This window comes from Erpetoichthys calabaricus, chromosome 16 (assembly GCF_900747795.2).
Source record: "Erpetoichthys calabaricus chromosome 16, fErpCal1.3, whole genome shotgun sequence".
Lineage (NCBI taxonomy): Eukaryota > Metazoa > Chordata > Cladistia > Polypteriformes > Polypteridae > Erpetoichthys > Erpetoichthys calabaricus.
The window spans coordinates 90,756,216-90,783,052 of NC_041409.2; the positions used below are offsets into that span (position 1 = coordinate 90,756,216).

At 38.9% G+C, this 26,837-nt stretch overlaps 1 protein-coding gene across 1 annotated transcript in view; it reads left to right on the forward strand.

The window, feature by feature from the left end:
* LOC114666973 (coiled-coil domain-containing protein 9) overlaps positions 1 to 26,837 on the forward strand; it is a 155,029-nt gene that overhangs the window by 63,019 nt on the left and 65,173 nt on the right. Inside the window, exons 6-7 of the mRNA XM_028822030.2 lie at positions 3,235 to 3,419; positions 17,126 to 17,175. Coding sequence (XP_028677863.2) covers positions 3,235 to 3,419; positions 17,126 to 17,175 — 235 coding nt within the window. The remainder of the gene's footprint in view (positions 1 to 3,234; positions 3,420 to 17,125; positions 17,176 to 26,837) is intronic.

The following is a 26,837-nucleotide window of genomic DNA, read 5'->3' on the forward strand; positions in this document are numbered from 1 at the left end:
ATTTCTGCATACTGCTTATGTTTTTTCCCACATTCCAAACATTCCAATTGTTAAGGGTCAGTCATCCTGATCCGCTCTCCATATTCCTATATGCCCTCAACTTCAATTCACTTACCACCAAATCACTCCACATAAGCCTTTTCCCATCTCTCAATCTTCTACCGACAGCTGCCATGCTTTTCCAATCGGTTCTTCCCCCCACTGTGTGCACGAACCACACCACTTCATCCCAACTTTCCATGTCTTAGTCCCCTTAGATCTCTGCTATTTTGCACACTTCTTCATTGGTTCTTCTTTCTCCTAAATAGACTCCCAGCAGCCATTTAAGAATGTGCATTTCTGTTATCATAATCAGCATCTTCTTTTGAATGGCAAGAATGTGCGTTTCTGTTATGATAAGCAGAACCTTCTTTTGGATGGCTAAGGTTTCACACCCATACAGCATCACTAGTAAGACTATATAGTCTTATACACTTAGGTTTTATTGGTAATATTTGATAATTTGATACCTCTCTCACTTCCACCTATTGTTTATATCCAGCCCTTATTCCCTCCTTTATTGCAGTTTTGGACCCACCTTTTCCTTTAAAATCAAACTAACATATTTGAAGTTGTTCACATATTTAGTTCTATATCTGTCTAATATCTACATCTCTCTAACACTTCTAAATCTCTTATTTAATTGCAAAACGCTACAAGTTAAAGCGGCTAACTTAAAATCCATCATTCTGCTGTCAAAGCATAAACAATTCATATATATTTCTTTCTGAACTCACACTATGAAATAGATATAATTGTTAATCAAGAAAGCATTGTATGAAGTTAAATCATGCAGTGTTTTTAAATACTGTATTAAATGTGATTTCCTACAGTTCCATACTGGAACTGATAAGATAAAAATTTGTTTATCCCATGGTGACATTCAAACACATACATCAGTAGAAACATAAAAAAACAAGAATACTGACTTACAGGCCAGATAATGCAGTCAAATGATTGATAGATAGATAGATAGATAGATAGATAGATAGATAGATAGATAGATAGATAGATAGATAGATAGATAGATAGATAGATAGATAGATAGATAGATAGATAGATAGAAATAAACTTAACGAGTATGTTGGGTAGAAGCATTGAATTGTCAGATAGAGGGTGGAAAAGACTCCCAGAGGCACTACTTAGCACACCGTGGTGGAATGTGCCTGTGGGTAAAAGGGCTTGAAGAGTCCTCCCCCTGGAAGGGATGGAGGGGATATTTCATGATTGCATCCAATTTTGCCACCATCCTCTTTTTACAACTGCTTCCAGTGTGTCCAGGGTTTGCCTGATGATGGAACAGGATTTCTTGATAACTTTGTTCAAGCATTGTACTTCTTTTAAGCTCAAGTTGCTTCCCCAGGAGACCACAGTGTAGAGCACCACACAGGCTACTATGGACTGGTAGAACATTTCCAGCAGCTTGCTGCACACATCAAAAGACCTGAGGGTCCTTAGAAAGTCCAGTTGGATCTGGCCCTTTTTGTAAAGCACCACTGTTATCAAACCAATCCAGTCTGCTGTTTATGTGAACCCTCAGGTACTTGTAGCTCTGCTCCACTTCCACATCCTCCCCCAAAATGGTGATTGGTCTCAGAACTTTCATGGCAGGTCTGAAGTCCACCACCAGTTGTTTTGTCTTGTTGATGTTGAGTTGAAGGTCGTTGTCCCTGCACCACAAGATGAAGTCCTCCACAACTTATGACTCATCTCCATTATTAATGCAGTCTAAAGGCACTGCATCTACTATAATTAGACCCATACGTTTTTAAAAATTTAGTCATGACAGTCTCTACCAAATTCACAATCTTGAAAATCACAGTTGCAGTCAGGGCGGGTGATGGGACGGTCCTTACAGATGATGCTGGAGTTGTGACCTGCTGGGCTGGCTACTTTGAGCAGCTGTTTGAAGCTGATCCTATCCTCCTACTTGAACGTTGAACATCACTGGGTCCATGTTTTTTGAGATTGCACAGTTGGTGAACCAGCTGAGGGTAGGGAAGACTGCAGGGATCTGTGGTATCCAGGGTGAACTTCTTCAAGCATTGCAAGCAATCTTTGTTTCCATTTGGGAGACATGCATGAGTATGCTTGCTGTGCAGAGTGGAGGCAGACCCTCTGCATTTTTCCTAGTTGATTCTGGGGTTCGTCAGTAGTATGTTCATGCACCTACTCTGTTCATTGCTTGCATGGACTAAGTGTTGGGCTGGGTCATGGGGTCCTGCTGCTGTGATGCATCTGTTGGTGAAGACAGATTCACTGATCTTGACTTTGCCGAAGATGCTGTGATCTTCGCGGAGTCAATGGAGGCTCTAATCGGGGCTATCGAGAGACTGAGCAAGGAGTCTGAGTGTCTGGGCTTGCGAGTGACCTGATAAGAACCAAGATGCAGGCCTTTAAGGACCTCTTGGGCACAGCCATTAGCAGTGTGTCTGTCTGCGGAGAGAGTGTGGACTTCGTTGAGAGGTTTACTTACCTTATCAGTGATATTGTTAAACACTTCACATTATCAAAAACACACAATTTCCACTGTGAAGCATGGTGGTGGCAGCATTATGCTAAGGAGATGCTTCTGTGCAGCAGGCTCTAGAAGACTTGTAAGGGTAGGGGGTAACATGAATGGAGCAAAATATGAAGAAATCCTGGAGTAAAACCTGATGGAATCTGAAAAAACCTGCACCTTGCAAGATTTGTTTTCCAGCAAGACAATATCTCTAAGCATAATCCCAAAACAACAAATCAGTGGCTTCAGAACAACAATGTTCATGTCCTGGAGTGACATGGACTTGGCAAGGGCTGTTCACTCATGATCTCCATGCAGCCTGGCAGAGCTTGAGTAGTTTTGTAAAGAAGACTGTAGAAAATTGACAGTGTTCAGATGTGAAAAGCTGATAGAAAGAAAGGCCCGTGCACACAGACTCAAGGCTGCCATGTCTGCCAAAAGATGATTTGAAAGGGTGTGGGGTGAATACTTATGCAATCAATTATTGTGTTTTCAAACTTGTAATTAATTTAAGAAAAATCTTACACAGTACTGTAATACTGAGTTTCCTCAGATAACACTGACCAAGGATTTACTGATAGTTAACAGTGTCAACAAATCAGCTTCTAGAAATGCGTATTGTAAGTATCTTTACTATGTATCCTTTAATTAGAATATTTAATAAAAATGTTATGATCGTTTCTTCATTTTAGGATGCAGGGAGACAGGCACTGAAAAACCCAGCCAACTTGTTAGTGCCAACATCCGGACAAGAAGAAATGGAATATATTCGCTGGAAGCAAGAACGGGAAGAGATTGATAGAGAAAGAGTAGCAAGACACAAGAATGCCAGAGGTGAATGGCGGAGAGCTTGGGATCTAGACAAAACTGAAAACATGTGAGTTGATAGTGATACACATTACAATTTGCAGTGGTCAAGTGGTAGCAATGGGCGCTTTCTTCCACAACAAAATAGTGGCACCCATGCTCAAAAAAAGACAAAATGTAGTGGTGCAAAAAAGTACAAAATATAACAATAAAAATTCAGAAAGCTTTTCTAAGGCAAAATATGCACAAAGTATATAAATAGTATCAGAATACCAAATAACTAAGAATTGAAGTGCACATTCCATGAACCTAGCACTTATTTCACTTCCTCTTCACTTCTTTTTTTCTTTTTCTCCAATTATAAGTTGATAGGGTCACGACTGTAACATACATGAGTACAAAGATTCAGAGGCTACACAGGATCTGTCTTACTCGTGAATAAAAGATTCATTATCCTGTGTGGAATGTAGCCCGGACACAGACAGGTAGACATGGTTTTAAATACCACAACACACATTTATTTACAATCACTTGGTGCACACACAACCCCAAAACTCCCCCAAAGTCCAGGCCTCTGTACAATGGCTCTTTCTCTGGTCCGCCTCCACTCCTCTCCTCCCGAGCTCTGTCTCTCTTCCTCCTGACTCTAGCCATCGAATGGAGGGTGGCGGCCCCTTTTATACACACCCGGATGTGTTTCAGGTGCCTCCCAATTAGTTTCCGCTGGCACTCCCCAGTGTGGCGGAAGTACCGGCTCCGCACCCAGAAGCACTCCGGGTGTCCCTGGTCGTCTTCCCCCCAGCACTTCTGGGTGTGGCAGAAGTGCTGAGGACCAGGGCTCTCCAGGCATCTGGGTGCCCCCTGGCGGTGACCACGAGATCCTATAGGGTTGAGCTTCCAAGCTCAGTTCCTGTGGTCCCCAAAGCCACCAGGGCGGTCGCCATCCTCGTGGTCTGGAAGAGGGCATAATCCCTCCTCCGGTTCTTCCAGGCATCCCGGCTGGGTGCCACCCACAGCCGCTTGCCACACCTGTTATACCTACTGTCTCATCTGTGTCCTGAAGGGCATATTACAAAATTTATGTACATGTTTTGGCATTGCCCCCCAGTGTCCTTTTAAAAAGATGGGTTTTTTTTAGCCCTGTCTAATACTGTTTACCCTGCATCCTTCACGTTTTTATTTTACTAGACGCCTTTGCATTTTTTCTCTCTTTCCGTTTTAAAATGGATTATTTTGGTTGGGCAGTATTGCTACGGAACTGCTAGTCCTCAGACATTATTATATCTGATTTTATAGTGTGGCTCATTTGAAGTTAATTTCTGTTATCATTAATAATGCTTCATACGTCTACAATCAACTGACAAACAGCCACAAGGACTTTGAAAGGGGAGCTAAATAATTTTTTAGGTTTTTATAACTTTACTGTGTGTTGATAATTATTTAAATAGATTGGCACATGATAGGAAGGGATAAGAGAAGTGAGGTTTGGGTAGGGGAATCTTCCCATTACTGACTGTTCTAAATCCTTGATTAAGATATTTAATTTAACTTTGAAGAAGATACTTTGCATTTGTGTATTGTTTACTACAAAAAATGAAAAAATTGAATTAATCAGTCAGCAAAAATCATGCATCAATCTTTGATTCTTTAATTAGTAGGCTATGTGTCATGATCCCAGTTAACAATAATAATCATTACTTTGTAGAACCTTTAAACAAATGCAACCCAGAGCTTTAAATAGTCACATTTACATTTACTTATTTGGCCAACGCCTTTATCAAAGGCGACTTACAACATTTATGAAACAACTGATTACATTTCCTTTTGGTTTTCCAGTTGGAACACAGATGGGTCAAGTGACTTGTTCCTGGTCACACAATGTCGGTAGTGGAGTTTGAAGTCCAAAACCTTAACCAGTACACTTTAAAATACATAACATTCCAATAAATCAATGGGAAATGGAGAAGGAGAAAAGAAAAAAAACATCATTAGCAGGGTAATGTGTGCACAAGTATCAATACTTCAGTACCAACTTGATAGAAAGATTCAGAAAATGTAAAGGTTCTAAATTTTCAGTGCTTTATTTTTATTTTTTTTTGTTCTTTATTTCGCCTTATACAATTTCTTGTATTAGGAATTTGGTAGTTTTGGTAGTTTTCGCATTGGTAGTTTTCAGAGCACAGGGTCAGCCATTGTACAGCGCCCCTGGAGCAATTACGGGTTAAGGGCCTTGCTCAAGGGCCCAGCAGAGCAGTGGCCTTTTGGCAGTGACGGGGATTCGAACCGGCAACCTTCGGGATACCAGCGCAGCTCCTTAGCCTCAGAGCCACCACTCCGCTAGATTTAGTAGTGACACAGTGAAGATAATTGATGTAAAATTGAATTTTTTACAAGGTAAATACAGTAGAAACATGAAATCACTACTTTTACCAATTTGAAAGTCTATTTGCTGTGACTTTGTCAAAACTCTAGAAAGAAACATGTAATGTTTAGATAGGCCAGTGTTATAAACCATCTCCAGTTATCTACCTCAGTGGTGGTGTTTCCCATTTTTTCACACAAGTTGGGCCAGATAATGTACTTTGTAATGCAAGGAAAGATGTGAACTGCATGAAATGTTTAATGGAGGTTTTAAAAAATGTTAGTCAGAGATTAATCACTGGAAGTTATGGACAAAAACCAAGGAGAGAAAATCAGAAGATTAATTACTGGACTAAAAGAAGCAAAACAAAATGAGGAATTGTGAAAGAAAAATTAGGTTATGGCACAGTTAGGAATTAGCAGAAAGGTACAGTAAAAATTGTATCATAAACCTATGAGAATAATGAACAAATTAAACAATGATAAAACTGATCATAAACCAATTTAAATTATGAAGACACTGAGTTTGAACATGATGTTGAACATAATAACTGATGTTGCTGTGAAGTGACCAGCATGATAATCATCAAGAATGTCCAAAGCAGAATAAGACTCTTAACCCAGCCATCAAGGCATTTTACAGATCAAGAATATAATGCTAATCTCCATAGGTGCTAGTTCATAAGTCTTTCATGCCTGTATTCACTCATTAGTGCATCCACAATATATGCTTATAAGTAAAGTTAAATGGGGTTACTAGCTTGCATTGTTTTGTGTCTGGGTTATAGATCTAACTCTCCAGTTCCAGAGATGGATTTCTCACACTAAATATGGTGTTCTGTGTCACTTTCTTACACATTCTGTCCCTGGTAACCCCTTACACTTTTTGTAGTACTGACACAATCAATAACCAATAATTAAGTACAAGCACTCCCAGTTTAAGACCAACAGTGCCAGTACCTGCACCAAGTACTGTAGTAAAGCAAAACAAATGGAAGTAACCTTGTAATTCATGGTAAAGTGTTCACAATTGGAAATAAGTCTTATCACCACAATTTAAGAAAGCATAAAAACTAGTCAGTGGGCTATTTGTTGCGGTAGGGAAATGCCATAAATGAGTTCTGCATAATTTATGCTTAAAATGTCTTAAATGTAGAACTTCCAGCATTTCCCATAAGTGAAGGACTACTTTTAAGTGTGTCCACTTGTGCAATGTCAGGTGCCTTTTATCCATTATCAGTAATGACTGATGAGGCATGTAGTGTATTGTATCAATAATTATTACATCACTGTGATTTATGATTTAACTTGAATGCAGACATACTTGTTTTATTTTTTGCTGTTGTGGTTGAGGGAAGATGCAGAAAGTCCTAAAATTGCTGGGTGTCTGCCAGGTCACCCCGTTTAATATGTTGCTTTAGAAAGAAAAACGCCTGTGATGGTACAAAAGAAAAAAAAACAAAACAGTAGGCAATGGTGGCCTTGAAAAAGATCAGTGCTGCTCAGTAGAGCAGGTTTGGCGTGGTGGAGCTCTGTCCTGCAGTCCGCTATAGTCCAAGTGTGACCCCATCTTCTGGGGACTGTCAGCTTTCAGAGAACTCGGAATGGGAGGACCGGATCAGCTACCCACATGGGCATCTTCTCGGCGCTGTGGATGAGAAAAGAGACAGTACTGTTAGCAACAGTGCCCCCTTCTGTCCCAGTTTGGAAGTACATACCTCCAGCGAGTCTGGAAGGTGATTTTCTAACATGCATGTGTGACTTATATTTTCATATACAGATTTAGATTGCATCTATCTACACATACAGTGTAGTACAAATTCAATATGGGAGCACTACAACAAGGCCCTTTTGAAAATGTAATTTACCAGAAAAAGAAGCTAAAAGCCAAAATTAGAGCTGAAGGTAGAGCTGGAATATTCTGTATACAGAGAGAAAGATAAATTTGGTTTGGACATGTGCAGAGGAGAGACGCTGAGTATATTGGGAGAAGGATGCTAAGGATAGAGCTGCCAGGGAAGAGGAAAAGGGAAGGCCTAAGCAAAGGTTTATGGATGTGGTGTGAGAGGACATGCAGGTGATGGGTGTAACAGAGTAAAATGAAGAGGACAGGAAGATATGGAAGAAGATGATCCGCTGTGGCAACCCCTATTGGGAGCAGGCTAAAGAAGAAGAAGAGAGAAAGATAGATATAGAATTGAATCATTTATTGGAGTCATTTTTATTAGTTAGATTTGAATAAGACAATAAGAGAGTTTGAAGCTGTTCACTTGATTGCTCATAGACTGTATTTCTAACACAGAGGATTAACATTCTAAGTTCTGTTTTGTTGGTATTCTTCAAGAAGTTCAACATTTAGACCTGTTCTCTGAGCATGGCCACAAGGGCACAACTGGAGAGCAAAGAACTGAGTCACAGATACAAAACTTGTCCTTGTAATTTCTGTTAGATCAGTCTTATCTGAGGAGGCTGATGTATTCCATTTGTGCCTGTTGGTCCAAGAAGTTAAATCAACATTAATAACCTAAGCCAAGTGTCATTTCTTTTGCTAATTTTTGAGTGTTTTGTCCTCCTTTCCCATTTTTGAGGTGCTTGTATTACCATACCCTGTGACAGTGGTCTATCCCATTTTATCCCATTCTTTGCTCTTGCTTCTGCCTGGACAAGATCTGTCTACCTACAGCCTTATAATGAAAAAGATGGTAATGTATTATGTGACGAGGACCTGGTGCTCTGTGTATTATATTGTAAATAATCTTTGCAAAGTTCTGCTAATATGGGTCTGCATCTATCCACACTATTCATTTTCTAAAAAAAACTTCTGAAACATGTTTGGATTTTTTAGCAAGTTATTCAGCATAGCAGAAATCTCTGGGATTATCTTCACAAGAAACGTTGACGTCTTCTCCAGTACATTGTCAAATACATTTTGGTGTGGTATTTTTAGCCCTGCTAAAATGCCTTTCCTTTTATGGATGGCTTGGCCTTTCAGTGACGAAGAAAATGTGGAATAATCAGCAACCAAAGTGAGAGAATCAAGAGGCTCAGGGTTATTTTTAAATGTGTTGTGTTTCAAAATGTGTCAAAACACATTGAATTTTTAACATCTTTTGATCATAATTAAAGTTAATTAAAATATGTATATAAATAAACATGCCATCAAAAGTAATGTTGTAATGCCATGTAAAATTGTTCTGTTGTTTTTAAAAAGGCAGGTTAATGATTAGGATACCTTATTTGTTAAAGTAAATTCAAATGCACAATTTTGACATAATATTAATTCACTGGCATGATATATAACTCCTGACAGTAAGTATAATTAGTGCACAGCTTCCAAAATTGAGTTTCTTTTCAGAACTGGCTACCTTAATAAGTGCAATGGAAGTGCAGCAACAAAAAAAATACTGCTGTGCCCCTAACTCGAAAGGCAGGAGTTTAAATTTTCACACCCCCATCACTCAAACACCAATTTATCCTCTGACTAAACTTATCAGATAACAGTGCTTACATTGCAAATCATACATATACTAATAAGTCCAGTAGTGCCAAGAACAAAGCATTCAGCCCCTTTCTGCCACTCGTTTCTTCACTTGTTTTCTGTCTTACTGTGTCTTTTATGATAAGGCGTTAGTTGTACTCACCCACAATGAGTTATTACCTTACATGGGTAAGAAAGTAATGACATGCACTTAAAATACAAATCTATGTTTTCAAAATGATTTCTATGCAAACAACTTGCCTCTGTAGGGCGCATGGTTTTTTTTATTTCACAGGCTTCGCTAATTGACTAATTTTTTCACCCACCTTAGAACAGACAACAGAAGACAAAAACACTGGAACATTAGAGAAAAATAGCACATAGTTTGACATTTATGGCAATGCTGATTTTTTAACAGCTCTTAAAGCACATTAAGGCAGTACACTAATATTATTAAAACTTGAGCTTCTACTACAACAAAAGAGAAACAGGGTCATGGATGAGTTTCTTTTCTGTTGCTTGTTAAGATTGAGTGCACAAAAAAATAGCAAAATGGTGCAAGGCCTCGAAAAAGACTCAGAAATAGGACTCACCTCAGGCAGCCTTATCCCACAATCTGCTAGCCTGCTACGGCCTACGCATACAGTCTTAAAAGGGGATTTGGCTTCAAAATACTTGAAATTCTGAAGATTTCTTAGTGTACCTCTCAAGGGAATAGGAAACCATTAAAAAAAAACCTTTAGCTTGAGAAACAGTCAACTTCTTCTTCTTCTTCTTCTTCTTCTTCTTCTTCTTCTTCTTCTTCTTCTTCTTCTTCTTCTTCTTCTTCTTCTTCTTCTTCTTCTTCTTCTTCTTCTTCTTCTTCTTCTTCTTCTTCTTCTTCTCCTCTCAACTGCACCTGTTAGGGGTTGAAACAATATTTGAAATTAGATACATTAGAACACTGTAGATGAGAACAGGCCATTCTGCCCAACAAAGCTCTCCAGTCCTATCCACTTATTTCTTCCAAAAAAAACATCAAGTCGAGTTTTGAAAGTCCCTAAAGTCTTACTGCCTACCACACTACTTGGTAGCTTATTCCAAGTGTCTATCGTTCTTTGTGTAAAGAAAAACTTTCTAATGTTTGTGTGAAATTTACCCTTAACAAGTTTCCAACTGTGCCCCCGTGTTCTTAATGAACTCATTTTAAAATAACAGTCACGATCCACTGGACTAATTCCCTTCATAATTTTAAACACTTCAATCATGTCACCTCTTAATCTTCTTTTGTTTAAACTGTAAAGGCTCAGCTCCTTTAATCTTTCCATCATAATTCAACTCCTGTAGTCCTGTAATCAGCCTAGTCGCTCTTCTTTGGACCTTTTCTAGCTCTGCTATGTCTTTTTTGTAGCCTGGAGACCAAAATTGCACACAGTACTCCAGATGAGGCCTCACCAGTGCATTATAAAGGTTGACTTGTACTCCACACATCAAGGTGCTATATAACCTGACATTCTTAATGGCTTCTGAACACTGTCGGGAAGTCGATAGCTTAGAGTCCACTATGACTCCTAAATCCTTCTCATAAGGTGTACTCTCAATTTTCTGACCACACATTGTGTATTCAAACCTAACATTTTTACTTTCTATGTGTAATCCTTTAAATTTACTGACATTAAATTTCATCTGCCACAAATCTGCCCACCCTGTATGCTATCCAAGTCCTTCCTACAATAATCAAAGTTCAGAATAGAAGCAGTAAATTCAAAACTACAGAAAGCCATTACTAGCAACAACAACACTCTTTGAACATTAGGCTATCAATGAACTGCTAAGGGAGTCACTTCCCAGCCTGAAAATATAGGCTGAGGTTTGTTCCTTAGCAGTGACCTAAGGGTCGTTGTTTTGCCCCACATGCTGTTAACTATTACTGTTATTTGTTGAACTGTGCTCCCCCTTTGTCTTGTAATTTATTAACACACCTGTCAGTCATGTCCCATACTCACAGAGGTGTTATAAATGTCTATGAAACCCACGTAAAGCAAATAAGTGCCATAATAAATATTTAAATAAAGTACACCCCATGTGTCTCACGTAGGCACCCCTTTATCTCTTGTTTTTGTCACATCCGAAACGTATCTTTCAGTTATATAAACCCCTGTGTCTGGCTAGTTATGGTATGCAGCAATTTGAACCTCTGTTTACACACTTCTCTTTGTCTCGATCCAACCATGGAAATCACTCGCCTTGTAAGTATCTTTTAAAGCTTTATTGTTTAATGTATACTGTCTGCTATGTATTGCTTTGTAAATCATTCTTTATTGTCTTTGTTTCTACACTGTAAATACCTGTATGTTTCTATTGCATATATTTCAGTTTATAACAAGGTATGTCCAGTAAAAGCCATCAAGAAAGTTCACCCTTGCCGTTTTTTTCTGGATGTGCTGAGTTGTTTAAGCTCTCTCTGGCCATGTTGTACAGACAGCACAGAGTGAGGTGGAAAAGTCATCCTTCCACTGCGGGTTCCACTCACAAGATATAAGGAACATCAGAGAACAGTATAGGGTATATAGATACTGAATCAAAAAAAAAGACAAACAATATTACCAAAGATTACATTAACACACAAAACAGTTTTTGTTTTATATCAATTTTGTTTAAATGTTATTTTGACATTTTGGAAAATCTCCTTCTGTTATTATCTCTAGTGTTAATTACCATAATGTATTTATTTTTACCACAAACACATTTGTTTATGCATGTGTGCCACCATTTTCAGTAGGTGTTGCTTGGACATTAGTACTGGTTGCAAGGCCACATTTTCAAAGCTGGTACCACCTGCTCATAGACAACCGAAAACTGTTGTTAGTAGTTTCCAATGTGTTTGCCTGTTATACTGATCTTTTAGTTTTAATGACATTTTTTGACAATAAATTTTGCTACTTTTTTATGGTATTTGATGCATGCTTCTCTTAATCTCCTAGTTTTGACTTTTGCTACATTCAAGGTTATTTTCCATCCCTGAGCCCTTTTTGCCAGCTTCTTTTTGTAACAGGTTTGGTTTTTAAAAATTCCATATGCTTTGCCTATGCTGTGAGCCAACTGAATTGCCAGCTCTTGTGTCATGTCATTTATTTATTTGTTTATGGCAGTGCAGTTATAACATTGTGACAGACAGATCACCACCAACAGGGAGTGTTGGCTGCTATTTTTTATTATCTTATTGAAATATTTCTCTCTATTATAAAAAAAAATCTTGGGACAAGAAGAGGCTTTTTTTCCTGCGACGAGACATGATCTTTTGAAGAGAGACAGTTTCACGTCCCGCGAGAAGGTCAAGTCACGTCATACTTACAACCTTTGGAAGCAAGTCCTGTGAGATGGTGACTTTTACAAGTCACGCCCTACTTACAACCATTTTAAAACAAGACCACTTTTATCTAACCTCTCAGTTGTTGGAATGCATTTGGCAGACACACTTCCTGTGCTCTCTTTGTGCCAAGAGATTTAACCACACCCAGGCCGGAAAAAGACAAAAGCAGAACATCGTAAAGAATTCAAAAACATTGGCGCGATACACATGCAAAGCAGGTTAAAGATAATCGAAATAGGAAAATTCGAAAGTCTCAAAAAAATGATAGTAAAGATCGCATTAGCGCAAACAATCTGAAAATATTACTCGGTGAAATAACGTAACAGCAAAAAGAGATCGAATGGTGTTTGAGGATGCCTGGGGGACAAGGCAGTGAGACAAAAGGACAGCTGCTGCACAGGTTTTTAAACTTTCAAAGTGCCACACGAGATGCAGATCACGCAGCACGGCAGCAGCAGCAAGCCAGCAGCTGATCAAGCAAAGAGGAGGTAAAAAAATAAACTGTATTTGTTTCCCAGTGTATCACTGTTTAAGAGGGGTTTTGGAGGAGCGACTGCATCTCCTTAGGGTACGTTCAATCCCCCTCTTCACAACGGCATGTAGTGCTGGTGGGGGGGTGTGGTTGGCGAGCGAAGTGAAAATTAATCTAACAGATAGTTCAGTTGCCCTAATTGCACTTTCTCCCCAATCTCTGTTTAACCAGAACATTCTAGCAAGTTGTTTTTTATATAAAAGATCTTATGCTTGACGCTCAGCATTGTGTTGTTTTCTAGTTTGTCTCTGGATGTTTATGTTTGAAAAAGGTCTTGTGTTACAGTTCAAAAATGATTCTTATTGAGTTTACATTAAGTAATATTCTTATCCTAATATAAGCTAAATACTTTGAAATATGAGTATAAAATGAAGATACAGTGGACTCTGTATTTGCATATTCAACCATCTGAAAATCTAAAATATTAGAAAAAAACAATCTGAAAGTTCCAAAAAGCAAAACTGGAATTTGCCATACAGCAAGCACTACGATGAATCCATGCACATGAAGTTCTATGTAGGCATACCTTGCTGTAGCCTCTTGACATTTCACACGTATTCAGCCTCCCTCCAGTACTCGTTCACTACTTATATTGTGTGCATCCTTTGTTTCTGTGAAAACAATTCTCCCAAAAAGCAATTAAAGTGCTACCTCCCAATGTGAAAATAAAAACCTTGAATCCTTTACAAAGTGGCATATCACTTGCTAAAGTGGGCCACAATGCCTTCACACAGTGATCTTGTACACAAGTAACATTTTGAAACTTAGTCTGTTTCAGTAGTATCGAGTGCAAGGTAGAAACCAAAGGGTGAAAGTCCATCATCATCATGCAGCCATACTCACATAGGAACAGTTTAGAATCAGCCATCAACATAAGATAGAGCAGGGGTCTCCAACCTTTTTTCCCCTGAGAGCTACTTTTAAAAAATTAAAATGGCCGAGAGCTACACATGTTTTCTAATGTTTATTCTCATAGCTTATTTCAACCCAAACAAACTGAATAAGCTTGTTTTGCCTGAACATTTACAAAATGTCCACAACTCACATTTTGCATTAAAACATCACAAAAATAATTAGTTCACGTGCAAGTGCATTTTGTATGTCTGTATGCATTTCCTAATGTATCTCACACTATTGAATTAAAACATTAATGCTGTCAAAACAATGCAAATACAAATACACAGATATGACTTATTCATTTGTCATTTTGTTCCATGTCACTGTTTCACTTTATTCACATGTCCAGTTGCATGTGTTATGTGTTTTTTAGTTAGTCAGATGACTGGCACTGCATGGAGTCAACAAGAGAGGCAGGTGTATGGTGGAGTAGAGCCACTTAGGTTCACTCTGATGGAGTAATTTAAATGTTCATCTGTCAGTCTTGTTCTGAACTTTGCTTTCATAACATTCATGTCAGAAAAGGCCGACTAACAGAGGTATGGAGACCCAAACAAAGCAGACATTTTCAGACCTGCTTGGTGAAGATTCTTATAGTTATCAGGCTCTACTAAGCTCCAGAGATGCTCTCCAAATGCTGAGAATGCTGTTGAGACTTTAACTGCACATTATTTTGAAGGTTTACTAATATGTATAAAACAAATGTCTCTCTATCTATATGTCTGTCCGCTTTTCACGAGTGAACTACTTAACGGGTTTAGATCGGTGTTTTTTCAATAATTTGCTTGAACATTCTGGTTGATTTTGCGACTTGTCTCATTTCGCTATGTATCATAGTTCGCTTGCAGTACCGATTTATAAGCACAAATCCGAGAAACGCAGGGGCACTCCTCACTCACTTGCCAGCTTCAGGGCGTGTTCCTTAACTCCACTTAGCTAGCAAACAAGAGAACAATTGAATTGAACTTTGTTTGATATTTAAAATAAAGTGTTACTTGGGTCTTGATGAGTTTGAGTCCAGATATTCTCTTAAGAATATGCCACATTGAAAAGATAGATTGCAATTCAGATTGTGGCTTGTGATATGATTTTTTGGAAAGATCGCCCACCTCTGACTAATCAAGTTTTCGAATTTATGTAGGATTCATTAACCCTTTGGCGAGCTACTTGGAAAGGGGTTGCGAGCTACCAGCAATGTGTTGGAGACCCCTGACATACAGTACTGCGCAAAAGTTTTAGGCAGGTGTGAAGAAATGCTGTAAACAAAGGATGCTTTCAAAAATGGAAGTGTTAATCATTTATTTTCATCAATCAACAAAATGCAGTGAATGAACAAAAGAGAAATCTAAATCAAATCAATATTTGGTGTGACCACCCTTTGCCTTCAAAACAGCATCAATTTTTTAGGTACACTTTCACACAGTTTTTGAAGGAACTCGGCTGGTAGGTTGTTCCAAACATCTTGGAGAACTAACCACAGATCTTCTGTGGATGTAGGTTTCCTCACATCCTTCTGTCTCATCATGTAATCCCAGACACACTCGATGATGTTGAGATCAGGGCTCTGTGGGGGCCATACCATCACTTCCAGGACTTCTTGTTCTTCTTTATGCTGAAGATAGTTCTTAATGACTTTGGGTGTATGTTTGGGGTCGTTGTCCTGCTGCAGAATAAATTTGGGTCCAATCATACACCTCCCTGATGGTATTGCATGATGGATAAGTATCTGCCTGTATTTCTCAGCATTGAGAACACCATTAATCCTGACCAAATCTCCAACTCCATTTGCAGAAATGCAGCCCCAAACGTTCAAGGAACCTCCACCATGCTTCACTGTTGCCTGCAGACACTCATTATTGTACCGCTCTCCAGCCCTTCGACAAACAAACTGCCTTCTGCTATAGACAAATATTTCAAATTTTGACTCATCAGTCCAGAGCACCTGCTGCCATTTTTCTGCACCCCAGTTCCTATGTTTTCGTGCATACTTGAGTCGCTTGGCCTTGTTTCCACGTCGGAGGAATGGCTTTTTGGCTGCAACTCTTCCATGAAGACCACTTCTGGCCAGACTTCTCCGGACAGTAGATGGGTGTACCTGGGTCCCACTGGTTTCTGCCAGTTCTGAGCTGATGGCACTGCTGGACATCTTCCGATTTCGAAGGGTAATACGCTTGATGTGTCTTTCATCTGCTGCACGAAGTTTCCTTGGCCGACCACTGCGTCCACGATCCTCAGCGTTGCCCGTTTCTTTGTGCTTCTTCAAAAGAGCTTGAACAGCACATCTTGAAACCCCAGTCTGCTGTGAAATCTTTGTCTGGGAGAGACCTTGCTGATGCAGTAGAACTACCTTGTGTCTTGTTGCTGTGCTCAATCTTGCCGTGACATGAAACTGTCTTCCACAACCTCACCTTGGTAGTAGAGTTTGGCTGTTCCTCACCCAGTTTTAAGCCTCTTACACAGCTGTTTCTGTTTCAGTTAATGACTGTGTTTCAACCTACGTGTGACATTGATGATCATTAGCACCTGTCTGGTATAATTGGTTGATCAGACACCTGACTAGAATCCTAAAAAAAAACCCTGATTTTGTGCAAGTGTACCTATAAGAATTGATGCTGGTTTGAAGGCAAAAGGTAGTAACACCAAATATTGATTTGATTTAGATTTTTCTTTTGTTCGCTCACTTTGCATTTTGTAAATTGATAACAATAAACAATCATTATTTATATTTCTGAAAGCATTCTTTGTTTGCAGCATTTTTTCACACCTGCCTAAAACTTTTGCACAGTACTGTAGATATTTATGAACAACTCGGCGTAAAATTTAAACACACAATGCTGTATCTGTGTGAAAGTAACATTATCCACTGGTCCTTGTAATGATTAATTCATCCTAAATAATAAAGCTAATATTAAAAAGTAAATTGTTAACATAATTTTAAATTGTTTGTTTAGAATTTTCTTAATCTCATGCATTTTAAAAGAGCTAAGGCGTGAGCATCTGTGTTTAAATGATTCAGTGACATCACAGGAGAAAAATGACTGTAGCTTCTGAGTAAAACAGATATGCCTTTAGCTAAGCAGGTTGAAAGGGTAATTTCACCTGTGATTTTATTAGTATTTTTTTCTGATTTTGTGTATGTCTTTATATGTTGTTTAGGTTTGAAGAGAAAGATGTAGACGATGCCAACCTTGAAAACCTAACTAAAGGTAAATAATAATAAAAAAGCAAAAACACACAGTAAGAACTTCCAGTACATTAAGATTGAAGATAATTTCTTAGCCCTGAATTTCCTTCCCAAGAAATCTAACACATGGGTTCATTATATCACTAATTCTATGTGTAAACCCCAAGCTTTGTTTGTAACTATTGATTGTTCAAAAGTACATTTATTCAGTTTCAAAACCCTGTTTACATTCAGTAAAGCTAAGCTATTCCCCACTGCTGTAGTGTTGAAATCATTGAAAGTGTTGAAATCCTTATTTTAATAAATTACAGTATTTAACTGGTTCAAAATTTAGCCATATTTTCTGTTGTTTACACTTTGAAAATTGTAGGAAGTAGCACAATATAATGTATAATGTGTGAAGCCTGAAGACCAAATATCAAATAAACACTTTTATTTTGGTTAAATTCACACCTGTTTTGTTATATCTGTGTCTTTTGTGAAAGTGTTTATTTGATATTTGGTCTTCACACATTATACACTTCACGTCAGCATTTAGACAGTTATTAGTAAACATGAAAAAAGTTTCTCTTGTAGTTATGTGTTCAGCATTTCTTGCCTCGCATTTCCTGTCATCCTATATTTACACAGATCACTGAAGACACAGAACACACATGAAATGTATGCATCCCAAATAACGATATATTATTTACCCTATAAAATTCAAGACACCTCACACCCAGATAAACAGACTTGAGCTGGGAGAACTTTGTGTACGACTAAAGCTGCGTCAGTGGGGGATGGCAGAGCAGGCTGCTTGCGCTGATCGACATGTTTGCAAAACAAAAGATGCTGATGTGGAGGTGTGAAGGAATTTAAGGTGGCCTGGAATTATAAGTTTTTTCTTAGGCTTCAGAGATTCTAGTGTTAAAATTGTCTTTCTCTGTGCTCCCTGCACATATTTTTCATGAAGATAAAGTAATCTGTAGCAAAATCATGAAGGGCCACAATTGAAAGTGTAACATTTATTTGAAAAAATTACTACCATTTTAACAAGCATTAGAGATAAATCCAGGAAAGGATGGTAGCAGAGTTTTACATGGGTGTCAGAAAATGTTACAGTATTAAACCCCTCTCCACAGCATTTAATAAATAATAGATGAAATCACATTTTGTATGTATTAGTACGCAAGACATAAAAGTACTAAATGTAATGTAGAAAACAATGTTACAACCTAAAAATACTAAGTAAATTGTAGAAAATTATAAAGTGTGTAAATACACTATATTTAACCCTTTACACAGTCAGCAATGCTGATGACAATAACAGGAGGCAGAAATGTAAGGTAGCTCAGTCCCATTGCAGAATGGATGTACAGAAAGGTTTTGTGTCTTTGACACAACCTGTACAAAAAATTCCACTAAGAATCGCTAAGAATAAAAATAATTACTGTATCTGAAAGTGTTTTGAAATTCCCGTGTACTTTTCAGCAAGGAAAGAAGTCACTAATAAAAGGACTTGACATGTGCATTTGGCAATACATCATTACCCCATATCATGTTTACTTCTGTCAGGTGAAAACTGATGTCAATATAATTATTCATAATTATGGACCATGGATCATAGATGTGCTACAAATGAAGGAGATGATAAGTGTGAAGTTAGTGGCGTGACATACTGGGGCAGCTTTTTGCTGTGTGGGTGCCATCCAGAATATGTAGTTACATGTGGGATTTTTCTCTTTTAAGGGAAAGCTTGCACCAGTTTTTAATAAATTATGTTCTTACTGGGATTGAACCCAGCCACAAGGGATGCACAAACCAGTGTGTTTCTTCATGCTGGTCCCAAATGCGGATAAATGGGGAGGGTTACATGAGGAAGGGCATCCGGTGTAAAATTTTACCAGATCAATATTTAGACAACAATAGAGATTTCCATACTGGATTGGTTGAGGCCCGGGTTAACAACGGCCGCCACCACTGCTGTTAGCCAAGAGGTTGCTGGTGGAAATTGGGTAACTGCTGGCAGAAGAAGGAGAAAAAGAGGGGGAGTCATGTCCAGAGGCAGAAGGAGAGAAGGTGGGTAAAGAGAGTGGAAATGACGGTAGGAACTTTGAATGTTGGCAGTATGACTGGTAAGGTGAAAGAGTTACTTGATTTGATGGAGAGAAGGAAGCTGATGTATTGTGCAGGCAAGAGACTAAATGGAAGGGAAGTAAGGCCAGGTGGATCAGAGGTGTGTTCAAATTGTTCTGTCATGGTTGATGTGAGGAGAAACAGGGTAGGGGTTATCCTGATGGAAAAGTATGTCAAGAGTGTTTTGGAGGTGAAAAGAGTGACAGGCAGAGTGATGATTATGAAGCTGGAAATTGAAGGTGTGATGATGCGTGTTGTTAGTGCATATGCCCTGCAAGTTGGGTGTGCGATGGATGAGAAGGAAGATTTGTGGAGAGTGTACCCAAGGGAGAGAGAGTGGTGATTGGTACAGATTCCAATGGACACATTGGTGAAGGGGACAGATTGTGGATATTTTGAGGTTGTATTATGTCAAGGAGAGGAATGCAGAAGGTCAGATGATCATGGATTTTGCGTAAAGGATGAGCATGGCTGTGGTGAATACTTATTTTAAGAGGGAGGAGAGTGTTTATTTTAAGAGGGAGGAGAGTGAGGGCAGAGCCAAGAATCAAATGTTGGGAGTTGAGAAAGGAAGCCTGCAAGGTTGAGTTCAGGGAAGAGGTAAGACAGGCATTGGGTGGCAATGGAGAGTTACCAGACAGCTGGGCAACTACACCAGAAGTAGTAAGGGTGTCAGCAAGAAGGGTGCTTGGAGTAACATCTCGACAGAGGAAGAAGGAAAAGGAAACCTGGTGGTGGAATGGGGGGGGAAGTACAGGAGAGTATACAGAAGAAGAGGTTGGTGAAGAAGAAGTAGGAAAGTCAGAGAGATGCAGAAAGAGTACAAGGAAATAAGGCGTAGGATTAAGAGAAAGGTGGCAAAGGCTAAAGAAAAGGTGTATGATGAGCTGTATGAGAGGTCTGACACTTAAGTACGTAGAAAAGGACCTGTACAGATTGGCTAGGCAGAGGGACAAAGCTGGAAAAGATGTGCAGCAGGTTAGAATGATAAAGGGTAAAGATGGCAACGTACTCACAAGTGAGAAGAGTGTTGAGCAGATGGAAAGTGTACTTTGAGAGGCTGATGAATGAAGAGAATGAGAGAGAGAGAACGTTTGATGATGTGGAGATAGTGAATCAGGAAGTGCCACGGAGTAGCGAGGATGAAGTAAGGACAGCTATGGAGGGGATGAAGAATGGAAAGGCCATTGGTTCAGATGACATACTGTACCTGTGAAAGATAGGAGGTGTTTAGGAGAAATGGCAGTGGAGTTTATAATCAGATTGTTTAATGCAGTCTTGGAAAGTGGGAGGATGTCCGAGGAGAGGAGAAGAGGTGTACTAGTACAGATTTTTAAGAATAAAAGAGATGTGAAGAGCCATAATAACTACAGATGGGTAAAATTGATGAGCCACAGCATGAAGTTATGGTAAAGAATAGTGGAAGCTAGGATAAGAAGGGAAGTGATGATTAGCGAGCAGCAGTATGCTTTCATGGCAGGAAAGAAAACCACAGATGCAATGTTTGCTCAGAGGGTGTTGATGGCATTTAAAGAGAAGGCCAGAAGGAGTTGCATTGTGTCTTTGTGGACCTGGAGAAAGTATATGAAAGGGTACCTAGAGAGGAGTTGTGGTATTGTGTGAGGAAGTTGGGAGCGGCAGAGAAGTATGTAAGAGTGGTACAGGATATGTACGAGGGAAGTGTGACACTGATAAGGTCTGCAGTAGGAGTGACAGATGCATTTAAGGTGGAGGTGGGATTACATCAGAGATCGGCTCTGGACCCTTTCTTATTTGCAATGGTGATGGACAGGTTGGCAGACGAGATTATCCAGAAGTCCCCGTGGACTATTATGTTTGCTGATGACATTGTGATCTGTTGCAAGAGTAGGGAGCAGGTCGAAGAAACCCTGGAGAGGTGGAGATATGCTCTAGAGTGGAAAGGAATGAGGGTCAGTAGAAACAAGACAGAGTACATATGTGTAAATGAGAGGGAAGTCATAGCAGTGATGAGGATGCAAGGAGTAGAGTTGCTGAAGGTGGATGAGTTGAAATTCCTGGGATCAACAGCACAGAGTTACAGGGGGTGTGGAAGAGAGGTGAAAAAGAGAGTGCGGGCAAGGTAGGGTGGGTAGAGAACAGTGTCAGGAGTGATTTGTGACAGATGGGTACCAGCAAGAGTGAAAGGGACAGAGGTGAAGGTGGCAGAGTTAAAGATGTAACGAGTATGGACAGGATTAGTAATTAATACATTAGAGGGTCAGCTCAGGTTGGATGGATTTGGACACAAAGTCAGAGAGGTGAGATTGCATTGGTTTAGACATGTACAGTGGAGAGATGCTGGATATATTGGGAAAAGGGTGCTAAGGATGGAGCTGCCAGGTAAGAGGAAAAGAGAAAGTTTATTGATGTGGTGTGAGAGGACATGCAGTGGTGGGTTTAACAGAGCAGGATGCAGAGGACAGGAGGATTTGGAAAAGATGATCCACCGTGACAACCCCTAATGGGAGTAGCAGAAGGCAGAAGAAGAATGTTCTTACTAGGGTTGGTAAGGAATGTTGTGGCTGTGTAAGAGGCAAAGGTTGGCTTAGCATTTGTAGCATCCATTTGGACCCTAAGAAATTAGAGGGAGATGATAGGAGTTATAACTTTGAGAAGTTCTACATATTGGAAAATACTTCAAGGCCCTAAAACAGTAACATATAACAGCAAATCTGTTACATGGTACTGTAAGGTAAATTTGTCTAAGTGTTAGGAAATAAGTTTCCAGTGGTTTGGTGATAAACTGCTTATCATGTGGTCCATACTTGTTTCCCACTTGGTTTTCTGCCACCCACACTTTCTGTTTGGTTCCTTACTGGCACAATTGTGTCAGTGCTACTTTTTTCTGCACTGCAGAATTATTATAACATCCTCTTGTACTGTATATCCAAGTGTGTTTTTCCCAGGTTGGCAGCTATGTTAAACAATGTGTACAATTAGCAGAAATTGTATTTGATATAGTGTGTATTGTATAAAATATTTATGCAAGTAATGTATAAAATTTTCGTTACAAATGTTTAATAGCCCTTTTTCTTTCACACTCTCTGTCTTGTATTCAGTAGGTCCTACTTCATTGTTTTGCATCATTCCGTTATTTACTGTAGTTTCCAGAGAATGTGGATGTCTTTGTTTTGTCTTATGTGACAAGTCAATATTCTTTATATTAATAACAAAATACAAGTAATGTTGTGAAATATTGGTCTTTTATCGTGAACATGCACATGTTCAACTAATGAGACAGGAAATGAAAGCAATACGTGAACACTTGTCACCCACCTACTGCAGCAGTGGCTGTGTGAGACGCAATGAAAAGTCAGAAAGAATCTGTCAGGGTAAAGTGCTGGAATATAAAGCAGCAATTTTAATAGGATATGAAAATATCAATGAAGTGAAAAGAGCAGAATAGCCTGTTAGCATTTTATTTATGGTGCTTCTTTCCCTCTATTCTGATATTTATTATAAGTGGGCTACACCTACTTGTTTCTTTGTGTTTCACTTTATAATGCAACATGCTCTAAAATATGTCTTTTTGTGAAGGCGTGACTTTCTTTTGATCATAATCCTCAACTGTCATCCATCCATCCATTTTAAACCTGCTTAATCTACTGCAGGTTCATTTTAGCCAGAGCGTTTATCAGTCACATCCAAAACTGAATGGGGCACCAGTCCATCTCAGGGCGCACTCACACCCCTCACACTCTCAACTTGTAACAGGCCAATTTGGAGTGTCCAAATAAACTGACCTTCACATGTTTGCAAATAACACACAAATTCAATTTAATAACGGTTCTGGAGATGTGAGGTGGCAGTGCTAACCACAAGCTAGAAATAATTACCCCTAATTCCAGCCCTGTTTTTTGAAATGTAAGGTTGCAATTTTTTTATTTTTTCTTGGGAACTACACATGGCTGCCACATGACATCATTTTTTGCGTCATGTAAAACATGATCTTCTGATTTCTTCTCACTATAAGTCTTGTTATGAAACTTTTACTGAATGCTCATCATGTAACTATGTGGCACTTGCTCTCATGTTCAGACTTCAAATGAAAACTCGTGTTCTCTGTCTTTTTTTGGTCAGACAGTTCTATGTTTATTCAGTTAGGCTCTTCTAAATGTGCTGCACTGACTTTTAGTCTAGACGGCTGTTTGTTAATTTTTGCTCTCTGCTACCTGTTAATCTTGAAAGCAGTTTCAGCTGTTTGATTATTTTAGTGTGAATTAAAAAAGTATGTTTCTGTTGCACTTTGTTACTGTGCTGCTTTTATAAAGTACTCCATGGTGGCATGCTTTTTGGAAGGCACTACCTAAAATATAGATTAATTGACAAGTCGTGTGTAGAGTATCAAAACCACCTGAAATTAAACATGGAAAGATGTGGACTGCAATTTTGAGCAATGGAAATAAGATGAAAGAATGATTGCATAACATAGTGCACACCATTGTTACAGAGTCCATCCTCCTCCACTCCATAAAAGCTTCTATGTAATGTAGCATTTATGTTAAAAGGATGAGGTAAGTGTTGATTGCAGAAAGGCTTTTATTCCTTTTTTTTAACATGCTCATACTAATTGAAGTTTATAATACATTTTTATAGCAGTGGTATAAGAGGAATAAAAAGCAAATGCTAAAACTGGACTGGATACTAGTCCATTTCTTTGCAAACTCACTCTTTAATGTAGCAGTTTAATTTGAACAAAAACATTTGAAAATGAGTTGAAGAAAATAAAATGTTACCTTTGGCAAGCCTTTTCAATCCTGGTGATATCCAGTGTGTAGTGAAATTCCCAATCAGGAATTGCTGTATTATTATTTCTGGCAAGATGAAAGTAATAGGCTTTGGCAGTGTTTTCGCCCTTCATTATAACAAAGGAGGAGGTGAAATACCACCAAGGGCAGTAAGTATCCTGAGTATGCGCACTGGGTTACTTCATAGGACCAGGTATACGAGTAAGCCAGTGGGAACTGAGAGATGCTTAGCAGTCGCTGAGATAGCTAGAGAGCTAGAAGGGGTTCCTTTGTGTTAAAAAAGTTCGTTGGTGCACATTGGGTAGGTCAGCCTATCTGGGGGATGTTTGTCCCATAAAAGATGTGTTATAGCTCAGGGTAATAGAAGTTCTTGGGTCCTGTGGAGGAAGCTTAAGGAAGATGAGTCAAGGACTACCAGAGCACATATATTCAGAGAAGTGGACTTTAAAGTTCCTTCGCATTTGTTAGCCAAGAAATTTGGAATTAGGACATAAGTCAGGACAGTGATTCAGCTATCAGGAGGAAAAGAGGCAAGATGTCTGAAGAAAGAGGACAAAGAAAATAGCTTTTAAGTACTGAGCTCAGAAGTGAGGTAGCTGTTCACCTTGGTAAAGGGTGAGTAACCCTCGTAGGATGGCATCATGGTTGGGTTGTTATTTTGCTTTTGTACTTTTTGAGCCTTCTGTTCATCCCTCTTTTGTATACTTTATTAAGGACCCCTTTTTACTATTTCTTTTGCCTCCTTGGCATTCATTCTCAGTTTGGGGACAGTTCAAGAATGATTCCTGTCTTACACCCATGAGTACCAGGTTTAGACTGGGAACACTAGGACCCAGGAATATTTTAAGTGGAGTTATGACAGATCTTTAAGGCGGTGTGGTAGAGCTGTGGAGAGACATTTTCACCTTGCAGTTCAACTTAATGATTCTCCATTGTTAATCTCTGGTGAACTGAGGCACCTTGTAGTCCCGGCCAAATAAATGTTAGGCAACCATTGTCTGAACCTTACTCAAAAGTGGCTTGAGAGAGAGCAGTGATTGCTGTTTGTCTATTGTTTATCTGTTGTTATCTAAGTTTATTTGCTGATCTGATATCGGCAAATATTACATCTTGCCTGAAGAAGGGGCCTGACTTGCCTAGAAAGCTTGCATATTGTAATCTTTTTAGTTATCCAATAAAAGGGGTCATTTTGCTTGACTTCTCACTACATTCATAATGGCTAACATGGTACAACACCCTAGTACTACTGATCTGATATGTTATTTAGCTGATTACTATTTTTATTTTAATGTGTGTCCTACTGGATTATTTGTTTTTGTAGTTTGTTCTAATAATCAAATTGAAGTCTACTAGGTTAATTAAACTTTAATAGCTTTATTGGGTTTTAAACTGATTAAATGTTTAGTTTGAATGTTGTATGTAAGATGTTTGCTTAGCCTGGCTATTACTAGAAGTTGTTAATTTTGATTTTTTTGTGTTCCTTTTTGGTATTTCAACAAATGCTTTGTTAGTCACCTAATCTGTGCTTGTCACGTGGTGTCCAGGTTTTAATCCTTGCCTCGCTGATCGGACCCCTTGGTAAATGGTCAGACTTTTTACAGTTATTTGGTCAATTTTTTAGGCATTAAATTATTTGCTTTCTTGTGAAGATTATAATTACTGTCTTTAAGTGACTGTTTTATTGTGTCCAGTAATTAATCAGAACACCTGTATTGAAATCATTTAATCGATTAAGATCTATGTGGGGAGAGTTTGATTGATTTTTTTAAGGAGGTATCCTTCCTCCAATAAACCAGGGATGGCATAGTCATTTTCCAATTTGGAAACTTAGAACACCCTAGAGGCTGCATTAGAACTGCATTTATTTATTTAGGGCTTCTGAACTACAAATTTAACACTAGAATTACCAGTCTACGAAAACACTCGTAGATCCGGCCTACCTTAAAACCATTCGCACCTCTCCGCCAGCGTCCTTTGTCCTCTAAATGTGGCGATAAAAAAAAGCAGCCGGCTATTCCATCCCCCCACCGACTTAGAACGTGCACGAGCATCTCCCAGCTAATGCCTTGATTGATTATCTGGGAGTGAAGTGGAGTTTTAGAGTGGAAATAATAGATCGTTATTTGGAACACACGCATTTCATGTGTGTTCCGTTTCTACAGTAATTTGTGTAAACACATTGTTAGAACAGAAACTTTTTCATATTTTAGTAATAAATGTTACAAAATGTAGGCATAAACTATAGAATGTGTGAAGCATGAAGTCCAAACATCAAATAAACACTTTCACAAAAGGTTCAAGAACAATACAACAGCTTTCGTGGCGTTGCGGTAAGATTTGCTGTCTCAGAGTGAAGCAGGCTTACTGTGCCTCAGAGACCTGAGTCCGATTCCCTGTTGAGGAGAAAGTGTTCTTTTTTTTTTTCTTTTTGACCTCAAACGGAGATAAAATTTATAAATTGGTATGCACTGTCAGTTAATGAGATCATTATATTTTCATGTGGGATGCTCCTTTTAAAATATTTTTTAATAATTGAGACTGCAATTAACATGAACAAGTGTCCTTATAACTGTTATTTTTAAGATCCATAACACACAGACAGACAGAGCACTGCGTAATAGAGAGACTAGATATATAAATAAACAGGGAAGGCACATGTACTGAAAGAAAAAAAAGATCAACATGTGCGTTGATCCTGCTGCACTGAATAAGCTCACGTGCTCTAACATTCCCCCCTCCCCCCCGATCTGACTCTAAGTAACAGCGCAAGTACAGACGCAAACCAAGTGTATGTGTGTAC